This window comes from Sceloporus occidentalis, unplaced genomic scaffold, assembly GCF_023333645.1.
Source record: "Sceloporus occidentalis isolate IW3139 unplaced genomic scaffold, rSceOcc1.0.p SCAF_243, whole genome shotgun sequence".
Classification (NCBI taxonomy): domain Eukaryota; kingdom Metazoa; phylum Chordata; class Lepidosauria; order Squamata; family Phrynosomatidae; genus Sceloporus; species Sceloporus occidentalis.
In genome coordinates this window covers 1,039,968-1,056,822 of record NW_028317223.1, presented here as the reverse complement: position 1 = coordinate 1,056,822, position 16,855 = coordinate 1,039,968, and the positions used below count along the sequence as shown (strand labels likewise).

At 41.1% G+C, this 16,855-nt stretch overlaps 1 protein-coding gene across 1 annotated transcript; it reads right to left on the bottom strand.

Annotated features, from left to right (window-relative positions):
- Nucleotides 1-3,279: 3,279 nt before the first annotated feature.
- Nucleotides 3,280-8,404, bottom strand: LOC149276277 (transcription factor PU.1-like). Its single transcript, XM_089503830.1, has 5 exons — nt 8,399-8,404; nt 4,875-4,965; nt 4,406-4,599; nt 3,783-3,939; nt 3,280-3,596 (listed from the first exon to the last, which is right to left on the bottom strand). Exons 1-5 carry the CDS (start codon nt 8,402-8,404, stop codon nt 3,280-3,282), a joined length of 765 nt encoding a protein of 254 aa, XP_089359956.1.
- Between the last annotated feature and the right edge of the window lie 8,451 nt (nt 8,405-16,855).

Genomic DNA, 16,855 nt, shown 5'->3' with positions numbered 1-16,855 from the left:
TGGGGGCTTCCCGGCCCCTTAGAGTGGCGGGCCCGGCCACAGTTGCTGCTTGCTCCGGCAACAAGGTAAGTAGGGTGAGGGAGGGGGGTGCAGTGAGAAGGGGCAGAGGGGGGTTAGATAGTGAGAAATGGGGAGAGGGGATAGATAGTGAGAGGGGGTACATAGTGAAAAGGGGGAACATAGTGAGAAGGGGCAGAAACGATGGGGAGAGGGGGTAGTGTGAATGCGTATGAGAATGAATGAATGAATAAATGTGTGGATGAATTGTGTGAATGCGTATGACAATTAATGAATTCATGTGTGGATGAATTGCTTGAATGATTTGTGAGACTGCATTAATGAATGTGTTAATGATTTGTGTCAATGAGTAAATGCAAAGATGGTACATGAAGGGTGGGCTTTAACAATAAATAAATAAAAATGGGCTGCTCAGGCTTAAATGCCCGGGCCTATTTTTTGTCCCAGTCCGGGCCTGGGCATGAGTGTCATGTCCAGCAAACATCCTGAGCCCCGAGAAAAAAGGGGCATCCGGGGAGGAAAAAATTACCACAGGGATTGGGGTTTCAAACAGCAGGGGCACTTAAAGAGGTTATACTGTCCCTTTAAGGGGGATAATTTAACGCAGGATAATGGTGAATCACGTTCACAATACCCAGGGCAACACTGGCTGCTGCAAGAGAGAGAAAAATAGCATGTGGGCAGCGGTGAAAATTGCTAAACAAGCAGATGTCTCAAGAAAGATTGTGAAAGATCCTTTACAAGCAAAGCTCCCCGCATGATCCCAACCCCCATCTGCAGCACAGATACGCGCCCCATCAGAGACGTATTAAGAAGTTTTCTTCCAGGTGGGGCAGAGACAAAATCAGCATTAAAAGTATAGACTGGAATTAAATCCTTGGTGTCCAGGAGTGCAAAACTAGCCCCGTACAGACTGTGAATGCCCGGCGTAGCATCGCCACCTATGGGTGCCTGGAGGAACTGAAATACCATTACAGGAGTTATGGTGGGTAAAGGTGATGGAAAACCCTTCCACTTAAAATTAAGGGGGTAGTAGAAGCATTATTAAACACTCATCTACAGACACCAGACAAGCCAGAAGACTTGTTTTTCCCTCAGAAATCTCATGGTGCTGCCACAACCACAAGGCATTCTGGGTAGGCACATGCAAATAAGGTCAACAATAATGGATGAACTGAAACATTGTGTACGATTCCAAAAGTAAGGAAAAGCATACTCAGAAAGATGTAATCCCTAATACAAGTCTAGGCTTTCCCTGCCATTATTCTAATCTCTGATATATAAGGGTTAGGATTGGACGTTTGTTATATAGACCTATAGTCGACCTAGTACTGCAGGACATATACTGCAAAAATAAAACAAAACAGCAACTCAAAAGGAAACCTTTCTAAATTAAAAAAACTTGTTTTAAGAACATAATAATGGCTGTAGAATGCCGGCACGCAATCCTAATCAGCAAAGATTCTGAGCCAGAAAAAAAGGGACATCGAGGAGGAAAGATGTGTGTCCCGTTGAGGGACTCCCCCCCATTAAGAAGAACACTTGGTGATTGTGGAAAGAACGGAAGCGCCTTGCTACAAGTTGAAGAACCTAAAAAAAACATACGGTGAGAATGTTTTATTGCAATTTCCTCATTCAGGATGTCACGCTTATTTCGAGACGGTCTCAAAGTTGCAGCTCTAAGCCGAGCACCAAGCGAAGTATACGATAAAACGGCTGCAGCTGGGCCAGATGTCTCGAGAGCCCCAAAACAATCCCGAGAATGTATCTATTTCAAGTATTCCTTTGAAATAAAAATAGACATAACTGCAATTTTATTTTATTTTTACAATGTGTCGTTTTCAAGGCAAAAAGAATACATCTGTAACTATACTGTAACTGCGCGTAAACCATAATTCTCACGGTCTTTGTTCATCCTACGGAGGACAAACGTCTCGGTAATCGTTGTAATGATCCACTTAAATATATGGCAAAGTATAAATACTTTGAATTCCAAAGGTTGTAGAGAATGACTGAATAGTGAATACCATTTCTATTTTTAAACAGCTTTAGCATTAAATGCCATTTTATTTATTCACTAATATAGGCCGCACTTTTTCCCCCCGCTTTAAGTCTTTAAGTAGACATGCAGTTCCGGGCGCCGGGCGGGTGTTAATCTTTCTCATTTAGCCCGACTGGGGGGTAGCAGCAGGGTTTGGATCCAGATACCCCGCAGCGCTGCAGGGACGTGCGGGCGTCTATGCCATGCGCTTAGACAACCTCCAGTGCTGGCACTTCCGCTAGGGCTTCTATGGTGGAGCACATAGCGTGACATAACTTTCCGGTGCTCCACCATAGAAGCCCCGGCGGGAGTGCCGGCACCGGAGGTTGTCTGCGTGCATCGCACAGACGTCCACCGGCAGGCCCCTCTGTGGGAGTCTGGGGGTGCATTGGTAAATTGGGGGGAATGGCACTTCTAGGAAGCAGAGTGGCATATCAGGGGCAGAGTGGCACTTCTAGGGGGCATAATGCATATCTGGGGGGGCAGGTGTGTGTTACTCGGGGGCATAATGCATATCAGGGGTTATAAAGCATATCTGGGGGGCAGAGTGGCATATCACAGGGGGCAGAGAGGCATATCTATAAGTAAGGTGCATTATGAATTAAGGGGGGGACCTTAAAATGGCTATTGGTTTTCTGTTTGTATATAACATATGCTGACTAACTGTATAATAGATACGAAAAATGTCAAAATACATGTATGCCTGTTCATGAGGTAAAATACTGTTTTACCATTCACTAATGTGTATTTTTTTCTTTAAAAATAATTTTTTCTTTAAAATAGCACCAAACTCTAAGGGTGCGGCCTATATTCGGGTGCAGCCTATATTCGAGCCAATACGGTATATTATAGTTGAAATAATTTTGCTGTGTGTACATTGACGTAAGCATTTTCGCCCTGTTCTTGCCAGAATTTACAAACCCGTTTAACTACCCCTTCCCAAATAAAAATAATTACCATAATATTAATTGTATTTACAACATGACTTTTTCATGTCTTCTTAAGCCACCAACGGAGTCTTTCGTACCTGAGTGTTTTAAGAACTGAAAAGGCGATGGGCGCGCAACTTGCAGAAGTTGCAAACAGTCTTTTTTTTTTAAAAGTTCTTTTAGGAGAACTTACTTATTCCACTGTTTAGTTTTTACTTCAAAGACCTAACTGAAAGGAACCCACGTTAAGCTCTTGATGGTCTTCTGGGATTCTGGGCTCAATTGTCAAACTCAATGATGGAAGAGTTTCCGCCCAGCGTAGGCTTTCACCAACACCTCTCCGCTGAACTGGTAGGTCAACTTCTTCTTCACTTTACGCACTTCACCGGTCTTCCCGTAGTTACGCAGCGCCCTGGCCATCTTCTGATAGGTCATCTTCTTGCGATTGCCCTTTTGGATACCCCAGCGATGGGCCAGCGCCTCTTTGTGCTTGGAAGAGAACTGGAATGTGCCTTTGTCTTTATCTACCCACCAAATGCTGTCCTTCATGTCTCCGCTCTGAAGGAGCTCCAGAAGAAACTGGTAAAGACGAATTTTCTTCTTGCTGCCTGTAATGTAGAAGAAAATAAGAATTCTCAGCAGGTGTTCCTTATGAAAAAGCCCTCTACAGGTAACCTTGAAGCTTTATCTCTTATACTACAGACACCATAGATGTTTTATCATAATAATTCCTTCACGGGATTTATTTTCAATGTGGCCTTTTCCATGACAATCTGATCAAGTGCTTTTTATACCTGGTTCTCCTTGTAATATCCCATAGTTTGGCTCTCGTGAATCCATCTCCCCGTCGGAAACTTCCAATGGGGGGCTACGTCTCCCGTGGTCCTCTTCATCAGAGCTGGGTTGGGTGGTGGCTGGGAATTGCAGACACATCCGGGGCAGATATGATACCTTCAGGTGGGCATAAACAGACACACACTCAAGATGATTTACATGACTTTGTATGCAAGATGTAATAAGTACACAATCTTATGAATGGAAGGGTCGTTCCAGGTTCAATTGGTGTATAGAAAAAGATTGCATCATAATCTTCGTGATGAATAAATATAAATGATGAGTCTAGCTCTAGGGTTTGAGCCGTATAGCCCTGTAAAGGGGTACGTTTGAGGTGCCTGTTGATCTTTTATGAGTCTATGAGAGGTTCTCAGCAGCATTACGTGTGTTAAAGAAGCACATGGATGCTCTGCTAGTGGAGTATAGGAGGAAGGTGGTAGGTTACTATATGCTGTTTAGGATCATTTTAAGCATTATTAAGGGTTCTGTTGGTTTTGTATAGACGTAGATCGCCCATCAGTTTGTACTATTATGTGGAGCTGTGCAATACGTCGTCGCTGAATATATAAAGGATTCTAATAACCTGAGGTCCCAGGGGAAGGTGTGAATGAGGTCCTGGCAGCCCTGGTTCCAGGACATGCAGGTGGTCCAGTTCCATGTGTCGGTACAGCTGCTGTAGCTGTGGACCCTGCACATTCTGCAGTTCCGTGAGCTGAGAATCCGGGAAGCCATCCAGATCTCCGTGCAGGTGAGGGGCCGGGTATTCCCAGTAATGCTCTAACAAGGAAGCTTAAATATTATTAGGCAACATGTTTCCGCAGCATCCAAAATACCTTTTATTTCCTTAACTCCATCTCTAAATCAACCCACAAATGAATCTGGCCATGGCCCCACCTTGCATCTTCATTGCTACATTCTTTTCTACTACAGCATAGTATTCTATTTACTCATATCATTATTATTACTTTTTCTTAATATTCCGCCATTGATAAGAAGATTTTTTATAAATGACCCTCACAATTATATTACGGCTAAAATCCCCATATAGTTACCATGGCTTTCAGTGTCACTGAGATAAGGATAGTATTCTTGGGGTTGGCGATATATCTCAGTCTCGTATGGAACCAGTTCCTCGGGGTGTGCCTAAGACAAGAAGAAACAAAATAATAACAATGGGACTCATTTATTTGAAGGAGTTGAAATCACTGCCACTTATTGAAAGAGTGCCTAATGCAGTGTTGGATAATGTCTATAAAGAAAGTATATTGGATAACTTTGGTGTAACTCAGGGGTGGGCAGCCCAACTCGCTTAACCATTGGGAAACTCATTGTGTATCTCGTTAAATAAACATAACTCAGCGGTGGGCTGTCCAACTCACTAAATCATTGGGAAACTGAACGGTGGGCTGTTCAACTAACTAGATCATTGTGAAACTAAGCGGTGGGCTGTCCAACACACTAAATTATTGTGCAACTCAGCGGTGGGCTGTCCAACTCACTAAATCATTGTGCAACTCAGCGGTGGGCTGTCCAACTAACTAAATAATTGTGAAACTAAGCGATGGGCTGTTCAACTAACTAGATCATTGTGAAACTAAGCGGTGGGCTGTCCAACTCACTAAATCATTGTGCAACTCAGCGGTGGGCTGCTCAACTCACTTAATATTGGATTAACTAAGTGGTGGGCTCTTCAACTAACTAGATCATTGTGAAACTACGCGGTGGGCTGTCCAACTCCCATACCATTGTGAAACTCAGTGGGGGGCTGTCCGACTCACAAAACCAGTATCAAACTCCCCTGTGGACGGATGCTGTATGCAGTAGTATTATGCTCATTGGGTTAAGGTGTGACACACTGGGTCTATAAGACCAATTGCGGAGAAACCAATGGAGAATCCCTGCTGATCGCTCCACATTAACCGTTTGTTCTTTCTACATACGGCCTATGGTATTCTAGCATCTGCTGCTTGCCTTCTGATTCCTGGGGCAGCACATTTTTATTACCTAAAATATCACCAAATTAGCTACTCACGGAAAGGTCCACGTTGAAGAATGGAGAAGCACACAAGAGGCTTCAGCTGCTAATCTGCAGCAGCAAGATGAAGGCATGTATTGAACTAAGCCAAAAATATCATTATATCATTCGAAACCTAAATTTCTGATTCACCGTAATTTCTTTATCTTTAAAATCGCCGCTGATCAGAAGGTTTATAAAGCGTTTGGAGGGATGAATTAACTTATTTTATGTGTATTTACTGCAGAAACAAATTCCCCTAAAGATACAAAGACAATTATTGATAGAAATCCAGGCTGAGCCATACAGACAGAAACCACAAGGTCCGCCATGTGCAGATGATGTATACACATTTCCCCAACATGAGTTAACACGATCGCTGGTCAATGATTCATTCCCTGTCTGTTTCATTCTGTATTCATCTCTTTGCAATTTTAATTTAATCTATCACAGCAGCGAGCTTCTTGAAAATCAAGTCAATGGTATTAGCGCTACCAATGAATTTTATTTTATTTTTATTAATTTTTTTACCTGTTGCGTGACCAGCTTTGACGGTTACCGCTTTCTAAGGTCACAGAATAAGTCCAAGAACATAGGAAAATGCCAGATATTCCCTTAATTCTAGCGATATTTCCCCATTTCATAGAGCATCGTTCTCTTCTATGTATTCAAGTTCAAATTACTTTTATCGGCTTCAAATTATTGACTTAAAAATACAAAAATAAACAACTCGTTCTTATGGAATAAAACATAGGTGTTAAACAGAATTTTTAGGGTTTCTTTAATTGCCATGTAGCAAATCAGTTAGGTGGCAGAATGCGCAAAGAAGTCCCAAACGTTGTACATAATGGAAAGTTAATTGAGAAGCAGAAATTACATTTTGATATTATCTGCATAAAGCTTATTGTTTATAAGAGGAAGTATATAAATGAACTCAAATTATTTAAACAAAAATGAAATAGAACAAAAACTATTTAGTATTTTCCAGAGTGGAGTTGAGTTACCGGATTTCAGAATAGCTTGGCGGTATATATATTAATATGCAATAATAGTTTTAACCAAAGGTTTGGAGTCTTCTTATCAATCGACCTTGCCATTTCTGTCCCTTAAAAATTGTTTTGTGATGCATTCCACTGAAGCATTAGTTTATCATTAGCACGGGTACTATAAGACCAAGGACTAATCAAGGTCGGACTCTTTAAAGCAAGAAACAGTCAGACTAGACGGGGGCCGAATGGCTCTGACCTACTGTCGAATTCTATGTCTCTATGTCAGATCTCTCATCTATATCAGTTTCCCCCACTGGTCCATGGAAGAGGACAACAAGGAGATAAATTACCTATATGCTATCACGGCTTTTTGTACACCGCTAAGGTAGAAAAGCCAAATTTACCATTTCTTCTTCAAAGAAAGTACAATATATCTAAGTATATGCTAGAATTAATTAAGCATACCCGCAGAATATGTCAGCTCTTCATAATCAAATTAATAAGAAAGAAAGTATTGGATCTAAGGTTTTATCTGACATGCAAAAGGTGATATAGTTACCCAAATACCTATTAATTTCGAGTCAATTAAATTTTTTAACCAATATGTATGGTCACAGTTATAGGAAAATATCTTACAATGCCTTGTGAAATGTCTTGGTAGTATTCCGCTACTGATCTGTTTAATTGTGTCTTAACTGTTTAAATCTTTTAGATCACATCCAAACACTTTTCCTTGGTTTAGGGATGAGGAGTTTATATTTTATTAAAAAAAGACACAGAACATTTATGTCGCCTCCCAATTACTTGCAAACATTTTGTTCAGGCATTTGGTATTTTTCATAAAAACAATTATACCATTTTTTCAAAGAATAATATCCATAGGAGAGGATTTTAAATAGAAACGAGTGCAAGAAATACAGTCTATTGATGCATGAACTTAAAATTAAACAAATTATTATTCTATCAATGATCGCCAAACTGAGCCAAGAAGTACACTTTTCAAGTTTCGCTGTACTTTTCTTGGCTTCTTATTTTTTAAACGCCCCGTCCAAGCAGCTTGGAGTGATCTGGTCTTCTGCCGTCAGCAGCTAACTTTAGACCTTAAAGGATACGGGGAACGTTAACTAAATCCCCCCCTACTGTTTGAGGACCCAAAAAAGAACATTTCTCAGAACAACGTCCAATCAGCCCCACGCTTTGGCTGATTGGCTGAGACATGTGCTGACATCATCAGTGCTCCCCCGCAGCCCACCAGCCGCCAACTGGACAGCTACAAAAAATTAGATGTGCCTCAGTAGATACATGATGTTTTCAGAAGATTCCATCAGGGAATATATATAATATTATTAAAGATAAGTACTTCGATAAGGATTTAATATATTGCTGTTAATATATTCAATGTATGAAATAAATACCAGTATAATAACTTGTATGCAACAGGACATCTGCGGGACAGGTGAGACCTTCTTAGTACCTTGTATGGTCTTCATCCTGCCTAAAAGTCTCCCTAAATTATATTCTATGACACCATAAATTAATGGGATCAGTAAAGCAGTGCTATGTCACTGGCTACCGCCATATTTTTCCAGGTTTATATCATATTTAGCTCTGAGTGCTTGTTTTGCCCCAAAGTCATAGACACTAATGAACTACTGAATGTGATGATGGAGCAGCACGTGGTGGGACTCTTCTTCTTTGAGCGGCTGCCACTCATGGACCCCCAGCTCCAAACGTACACGTACCAGACGCACGGTTTGTATTTTAAACATAGAGAAATACACAGGGAAGCGAGCATTGATTTCATACCCTAAAGGACACTGCCCGCAAGGGTCTCTTCTCACTCTCTTACTAAACCTGGTGTTGTAGATGTTTACTTAAAGAGGTCCTTCTTTTAATAATAATTCCGTTGGTCTTAGTATGCTGGGTTCTAGTTTTGTCAGACCCTTTGAATGTACGGACTGTAAGAAGACCTGCGGAATATGTTGGCGCTATATATAAAAAAAAATAATAATAATTTATCACCTTCATTATAGTAACCCAATCACAAACCCATCAGCCATATCCAGATATTTAATAATATGTTCTCTTTGGGGTTAATGCAGTCATGCCCACTAGTTACTGTTGCACAAATAGGTTATTGCCGAGTTCTTGAGTATTTACATGTTCTGTAAAAATATAGATTATCGGGCAGATAAAAATCAGTTGGGCCACACAGTCTGTTTATAAGCATTTCCCTGTCTACCTAAATACATATATTTGTATTGATGACATCACTGCGTATGATCGAAACGCCATTCGGACACCTTAATCATGTTTGTTATTCTAGATGCCATTTTCTTTTCGAGTGATATTTCTTACTCAGTGTGTCCGTGTTCGGGGTAACCTGACTAAGCTTAAAAAAAATAAGGAGATATCTAAAAACATTTAACGTGTCATTTTTTTCTGACATACTGTATCAATAATATATTACTTACGAACAATATTTCTTAAAATGTTTGGGCTGATGTGAATTATAATGTCAAAATCAGGTATTTTAAGCAAATCATAATGCATTTTAAAAAATCAACTTTGCCTTTACGTTTAGAGAGAGAAATTATTTCAGATGTTTCAATGCAGAGACAGAAAAACATATTTTCTCTCTTACTCCAAGCAAAAAGATCCCAATTTCTTTGGAAGACGAACACAATGGTTACATTTACATATTTCGGGAAAATTCCCATAGTAAAATTTACATATTACGGGGAACACCCCAATCCCCGTGACTTGTTTCTAGTGAATTGGTTGTGCGCACATATGTCTAGCGTGCTTGGGCATTGCGTACGTGACTATTGTGACCTAAAAGTGGGAGACTGGAGGTTGGTACACCCACATTTCCCTCCTCATCCTTTGCTCTAATGTGTGTGACCTCAATCCTCTTTCAAACGACATAAATCAATCTGTTTTTCTAGGGTAGGAAATTGTGGTTGATCTTACCAGGGGTAGATGTTATGCGCACACACACACACCATATTCCAAATCCCCCGGGGGCTTCCATACAGAAGAAAACTTGGGGCTTCTTCCACATTGTCCCTTTCTAACAAACATCTCTGACCCACATCTCCTTGCCTGTGTACATATAGCATGTTTGGAACACGAGAACGTCTACGTCCAGGTCTAAATTGTCAGTAGACATAGACAATGCATGTGCAACTCATGTATAAAAAGAACATGACAACGTGACCGTCACATACAATCAATTCATTCTGTCACATCACAGTGGTGGATCTTGCCATGTTGGTCCCAGAGAAGATAGTCCAAATGACTTTTTGTGGATCGACTTTCAAAGGATGAGACGTATCTAAAAAAGGGACCTATGAGGACCTGAGGTCATTGTTCAAGACCCCTATCAGCTCTGAGTTTCAGGTCATCCACAAACAGCCATTGGGTATAATAATCTCTAGAATTTTGCCGTGTCCCGTTGTGATCACTAAGAGGAGATCTGAGAAATCCTGCACCGTTGGGTGTGTCAGATCTACAAAGGACCTCCATAATGACCGTGTCATCAACGACAAGCAAAGACATATATTTTATACATAGCACCAAAGCTTATAGTCGGATTCTATACATTAATAACCTAAACAGTTGGCTTATCTTCCCAAAGTAGAACTTGAAGCAGAATAATAATTCACATTAAATACGGTTTACTTGAGAATCGAACCGATCCCCCTTATGTGCTTATTGGAAAGTTAAATGAGGATTATGAGCTAAAAATAAAAAATTAATTATAAATCGCACTTTTTTAGTGGGTTCTGCTATTGGGTTGCTGGCTTGTTAGCGAAAGGTATCGGTTCTTTTAGGAATATTTCCATTCAGTGTCTCAAACACTAGCGAGGTAAGACAGGGATAATTATTTTCATTTAGTACCTCTTTCTTTTCCAGAAGTTGCCACATAAATAAAACAGGAACCTTGTAACCCCTTGTATGCTAGCAGGGCGCAGCATTCTGGAGGTCAAAAGGTTAAAGGAACATAACCCTTCCTAAATGATCACAAAGCTATTTTTTTTTCAAATTTGTCGCAATATAGTGTTATATTTCATTCTCATACCCGGGGTGACTTACCCAAATACTGGTATCTAATGTACCACTCCATGAATGCCACCCAGTACTCCATTTTCCTATAGAAAACCCCATTGCCATCATGTTCTTCATCTGGTCGTTGGGTATTGACCCACCATGCTTGGTGGAAAACCCAGTCTCAATTATTACTCACCGAGGCGATAAGAGTAAATCCATCCATTCTGCCAACTGGTAACATTCACAGTCCTACCGGGCTGGTCCTCTTTGTGACTTCACCGTACCGTTTACTGGACCCCCAACTCCTCACGGAGTAGAAGGGTGGGCAAAGTTGGAGAAAATCGAGTTGTCCGGTGGCCCTTGTCTGTGATTGACCGTGGGGGGGGGGATGGTGCTTACAGCCTGTCACTACTTCTGGCACTGAAATATTTTCCTCTTTCTTAAGTTCCTGATTTTCTAAAACTGTTTGTTGAGCTGAACATTTAGTAGCAACGTGACATCACGCACCCCCCCCTTGCATAAATCTCTCCCGTTGGCCCTTCACAGGAAGCCTGTCCCTTCAACTAAAGAGTTGTGGGCAACATATTCCACTTTCCCCCTCCCCTCTAGACAATGGGCAAATTGCATCAAGACCCTTTAAGTCAATCTCTTCGCTATCTTTTAACCTTTTTTGAACCCAAAATGTTACTATTAATTTTTAGCAAGTGGACTACTAGATATTGAAATATATTTCACACCAACAACAAGGGGTTATTATTAGTAGAACCTCCAATGGCACGATCACCACATTGAAAATGGATAGCGGTTGGGTACGAGGTAAGAAACAAATTACAAAAACCATCTAAAGTCAAGGAAAATACAAAATGTACTACTCACATAGACAATCAAAAGTCATATTAAGTTGTCAATATTTAGATATCAATCATAAACATTGGGACCCCAATACATGGCCTGGGTGCTACTGATACCCTATATAATATATTATAGGTTTTTGGGGCGACTACATTGGCTTTTTTTCCCAGGAGGAAACATGCCAATTGCTCCCCCAGAGGTAGTAGAGTCACTGTCACCAGGGATGTTGCGGAGTGTACATCGTCCCGTAATGTCTCATGACCCCGTGCAAGCACAGGTGTCCCAACCAAAATGGGGCTCTGCATGGGCTGGTGCCTTTCTGTCATACATCCTACAAACAGAAATGTATATGTGTCCTGGAAATGATGACTAATGTGGCCAAAACACTTGTCACGTGTGTAACATATCATTCCGTGTATAGATTTCCCCACTAAATGTACCACAAAGCGCCCAAGTCTCTCTAGAATGCTTGTGGGTCATGGCTTTTCTTTATAAAGACCTACGATGTTCATAGTTATAATGTACACCAGATAGATGCCTTGCGTCCCTAGTTATTTCTTACTCTTTAAGTCTTGGCATATGCCTGATACCTAGAGACATACAATGGTGCTCCTTACTCATTATCTCCAGTAATGGTGCTCCTTACTCATTATCTCCAGTAATGGTGCTCCTTACTCATTATCTCCAGTAATGGTGCTCCTTACTCATTATCTCCAGTAATGGTGCTCCTTACTCCTTATATCCACAGTAATATGATGTTACCCCATCTCTGTATGAGAACCCCCCAAAATGCATGGATCATTTCCTATGTGTGACATCTGTTGCTATCTGAATGCAGAGCTACACAATACAATGGTGGATATCAACTTGTCTTCAGTTCCTCCTTTTTAGCTCAGTACAATGGCCACAACTTCTCATATTTCCCACTCTCACCTTTTGGGGAATCAGAACAAGGAACACAGGTAACGCCCCAAACTTTCAAATCACTTCCCCTTTGACAGAAAACAAGAGCAGTTTTGGGAACAGATCTTGAGTGTATGGAACCACAGTCTCCTCCAAATGTTAACCCTTGATTGTTATTGATATGTGATAATGCAGATTGACAGTATATGTTGATGAACGAAATTGTTGAACATTGATGTAATGATAATAATAGCTGGAATGAATGTAAATGAATGGAATGACTTTTTTTAAAGGTCATTAAATTAAATTAAATCTACGCGTATATACATTAAAAACCCACATTTTTCTTATCATACAATTTCAGACTTGGCTTTACCTTCTTAATACCTTTGTGTAGGTCAAATGCATCAAAAACGCATACAAACACTAACATTTTGGAAAGGCGGAGGACAGGGGGCATTAAATGGGCAAAAATGTCATGTGGGGAGAGTATGACATGTCATCACACCACCACCCACTTGCATAGGACATATTTCTATATAGGCATTGTGGACAGCATGGGGATCTAGACAAAAAAATCTTCCAAATGTCTTCTCTTTAAAGCCCCCTTTTGTTTACCAGACCTCCTTGGCTGCAGAGAGGGTGACGTTTCTGAGCAAATGTACCATATTTAAATCATGGTAATACGTTAACAGCCTCTTAAGGGAAATAGCCTTACCTGATTAGACACCATACTCCATTTGCCAGGCAGCCATAGGCCACCCTCCATAGGTGACTCTTCTAGTAGCGTCAGATGCCTCTTTACCTCCAGAAGGACAAGGGGTCCAACTCGACTCCCCAGTGCCCATGCTGGGGATACACTAATACATTTTGTGTTTGAATTAGAACAGGGAAGTGAGCTGACTTCCCTAACTGTGCTACAAAGTAACTTCTACCTTACATTAACTTCTCCATAATCATGCATCTCCATACAGCTAAATGATTTGTCCCAGTGATTTTATATCTGACAGTTAAGTGGAAAGGACAGAAGTGCGCACAAGAAAAATAGACAATTATTGAGGTACAAGACATCACAGTAATGGCCTGAAAAAAAAGATACAAAATATAAAGCAATCTCTACATACATGTATTAAAAACGCTATTATTTTAATTGACAAAAATTCTCCACTAGTCCAGAGTTGCAACCATGACACAGTTACAGGTATTCAGGGCCATCATTGGGGGGGGGGGGGGTTACAACTATTTCAGTTGTATGGGGCCCAGCTGTCCTAGGGGACATGAGTATCCTGAGGGCCCACTCACGGAGGCCATGTTTCCCTACGTTTTTTATAAAAGAAAAAAAAAAGCTTGGCGGCAGCCTTGATGAGGTCAGTGCGCTGGGACTTGAAGTGATCCCAGAACGGCAGATGGTCAGCGCCACGTTATTCCCCAAACAGCTTATCTGTGCCATCTTTGCCTCCAAACAGCTTTTCTGTGCCATCTTTGTTACTAAACAGCTTGTCTGTACCATTTGTGTCCTCAAGTGGCTTGTAAGTGCACCCAAGCAGCTTGTCTGTGCCATCTTTATCGTGAAACAGCTTGTCAGTACCCCCAAACACCCTGTATATGCCATATTTTTCCCCAAACAGCTTGTGTGTGCCATCTTTGTCCTCAAACAGGTTATCAGTGCCCCCAGATTGTCTGTATCCACCTTTAGCATGAAACAATTTGTCAGTACCGCCAAACAGCCTGCCTGTGCCATATTTATCTCCAAACAGCTTGTCTGTGCCACCTTTTTCTCCAAACAGCTTGTGTTTGTCCCCAGAGTGTATGTGCCATCTTTGCCACAAAACAGCATGTCAGTACCTCAAACAGCCTGCCTGTGCCAAATTTATCTCCAAACAGCTTGTCTGTGCCACCTTTTTCTCCAAACAGCTTGTGTTTGTCCCCAGATTGTATGTGCCATCTTTGCCACAAAACAGCATGTCAGTACCTCAAACAGCCTGCCTGTGCCAAATTTGCTGCCTGATAGCCTGTCCGTGCAATCTTTGCCACCAAAAAAGAGTAGGAGGGAAAACCCTGGTGCTGTGTGTGGGGGTCATCTGTGGAGGGGGCCCAGACTATTTGTTCTGATGGTGGCCATGTAGGTATTCATCAGGGAATGGCTAACAAAGAAAAACAACCATGTCATCATGATAATTCTTAGACTGTTTTTGCAAATATCATTATTGCTTGCTGATATATACCTCTAGGCAGCACAAAATCCTAGACACATAGTGTGACAGTAATTGTGATACAGACAGTGCGTGACAAATTATCCTCTCCAGATATCACATATCATGATACTGTATCCTGTATTCATTGTGCTGTGATAGGTAATTTCCAGCCTCTGTGGTTCTGATGGTTTCTTTACACAGACACAGAAGTTGGAGCAGATCCCTGAAAGTTTTATCTCACTCAGGCAGCTTCCTTCCGTGACCACAGGAACCACCATTACAAACATATGTGACACCTTGGGGCAGCAACAGAATGTTAGCACAGGGACAGGACTGGGCAGGGCAGATTGGAGATGGGACCAGTATAACAGAATGCAAGGAGAAGCACAAAGATGGCAATATACACAGAAAGGGGCATAGGGAAATCAAAACCCACAGAAAAAGGGCACAAGGGAACAAAACCCACAGAGTAGTGATACAGAGGGGTCCAAGGTCACAGGACATGGGCAAAGGGGCATTAAAAACCTACAGAACAAGTTCACAGAGGGAGTCACATAATGAAACCCAGTGGGTTTTAAACACAGAAACAAGGCAACGGGAGATACAGAGTAAAATAGAAGAGCCTTGGATGATTGAGATACACAGCAAGGGGGCAGCTGAGATAGAAAGCACACAGGACCTATTGTAAATATACGCTGCATGACAAAAAGTGGACACCTGACCATCACACCCATATGAGCTTGGACATCCCATTCTAAAACCACGGGAAGGCTTTCCACAAGATTTCGGAGTGTGTCTATGGGAATTTGTGCCCATTCAGCCAAAAGAGCATTTGTGAGGTCAGCCATTTATGTTGGACGAGAAGACCTGGCTGGTCATCAGTGGTCCAATTCATCCAGAAGGTGTTCAATTTTTGGTCATAAAATCTATATACCAAAACTTGGCTTATGGGGGGAACTTACAGAATCTGTCTGATGTCCTTAGAAGCCAGTGTACACAGGGTTCCAGATTACTCATGAGAGACAGTAGGTGACCACCTAAATCCAAAGGCTTTTGGGATATTTGTTAAATGTCTAGTGCCGGGTTGTAGAATTGCCAGATTAAATATTATGCAGATAAACCCTTCTTGACGAGATGAAACACATTTTAGATTTATTTTATTGAGCTGCATAAGCAATGAGCACTCATATCTACCAATGCTTAAAGTTCAACAAAGGAAGACATTTATGAGGTCATCCTCACCTCTTAATTCATCTCAATGCCCATTGTATTACTATTATTTTATTCATATAGTATGCAGAAGAGTTGAGTTTCGGCTTCTATATATTGTGAAGGTTCACACCAAATAAGCTTCTGCTGCAGGAAGAGCTTGGTTGGACCTGGACGTATAATTCAATCAGTTCTTCAAAGTCTTATCCCCCATTGCATTATGCATTGTACAGAGCCAGCTTTGTCATTCTATCTGGAGAAATCTGACAATGTTGGCCCTTCATAATGAATAGTGAAGTCAAGCTAAAACCACAACCTTCCTGAAAAGTCTCTCTTTGAGTGAATAGACCCCACGGAGTTACGCAGAGCAGAACAAACTGATAGAGACGCATAGCATAGAGGAGTAATGAAGAAGAGACATTTTCTCCCCTAGCCAGTGATCCAGCCTGCCTTTTAAGTGTCCAAGAGCTTCATTGCAGAGTTGCCCTAGGTAAGGCGGTAAGGAAAGGGGTGTATGTTGTAGACAGGGCAATAAAACTCATACATAAGAGTTCATCCATTATAGATGCAACACTCAACCTGCCTGGCATGGAGCCCAGGTGGATAAAGTGCATACATATTTAGATATTTTCTTCTTGTCTCCTGAGCTAATTATGAAACAAATTACTTGCCACAGTAATATTTAAAATGTTTTAAAAACTGGATGAAAAAAAAGATCCACAATAAGCAATAGATTCATTAGAATTGTTACGACGGATGTTGAGAATGAACTAATATAATAAAGAGTAATTTTTTCAAAAGTTGTGCAACTGTTGTCA

Excerpts from the sequence above, each read along its gene's own strand:
- LOC149276277 (XM_089503830.1), bottom strand. Across the intron at positions 3,940-4,405 it reads ACCTTCCCCTGGGACCTCAG|GTATCATATCTGCCCCGGAT; the intron begins GTTATTAGAATC and ends GCCCACCTGAAG. Across the intron at positions 3,597-3,782 it reads GATATTACAAGGAGAACCAG|GCAGCAAGAAGAAAATTCGT; the intron begins GTATAAAAAGCA and ends TCTACATTACAG.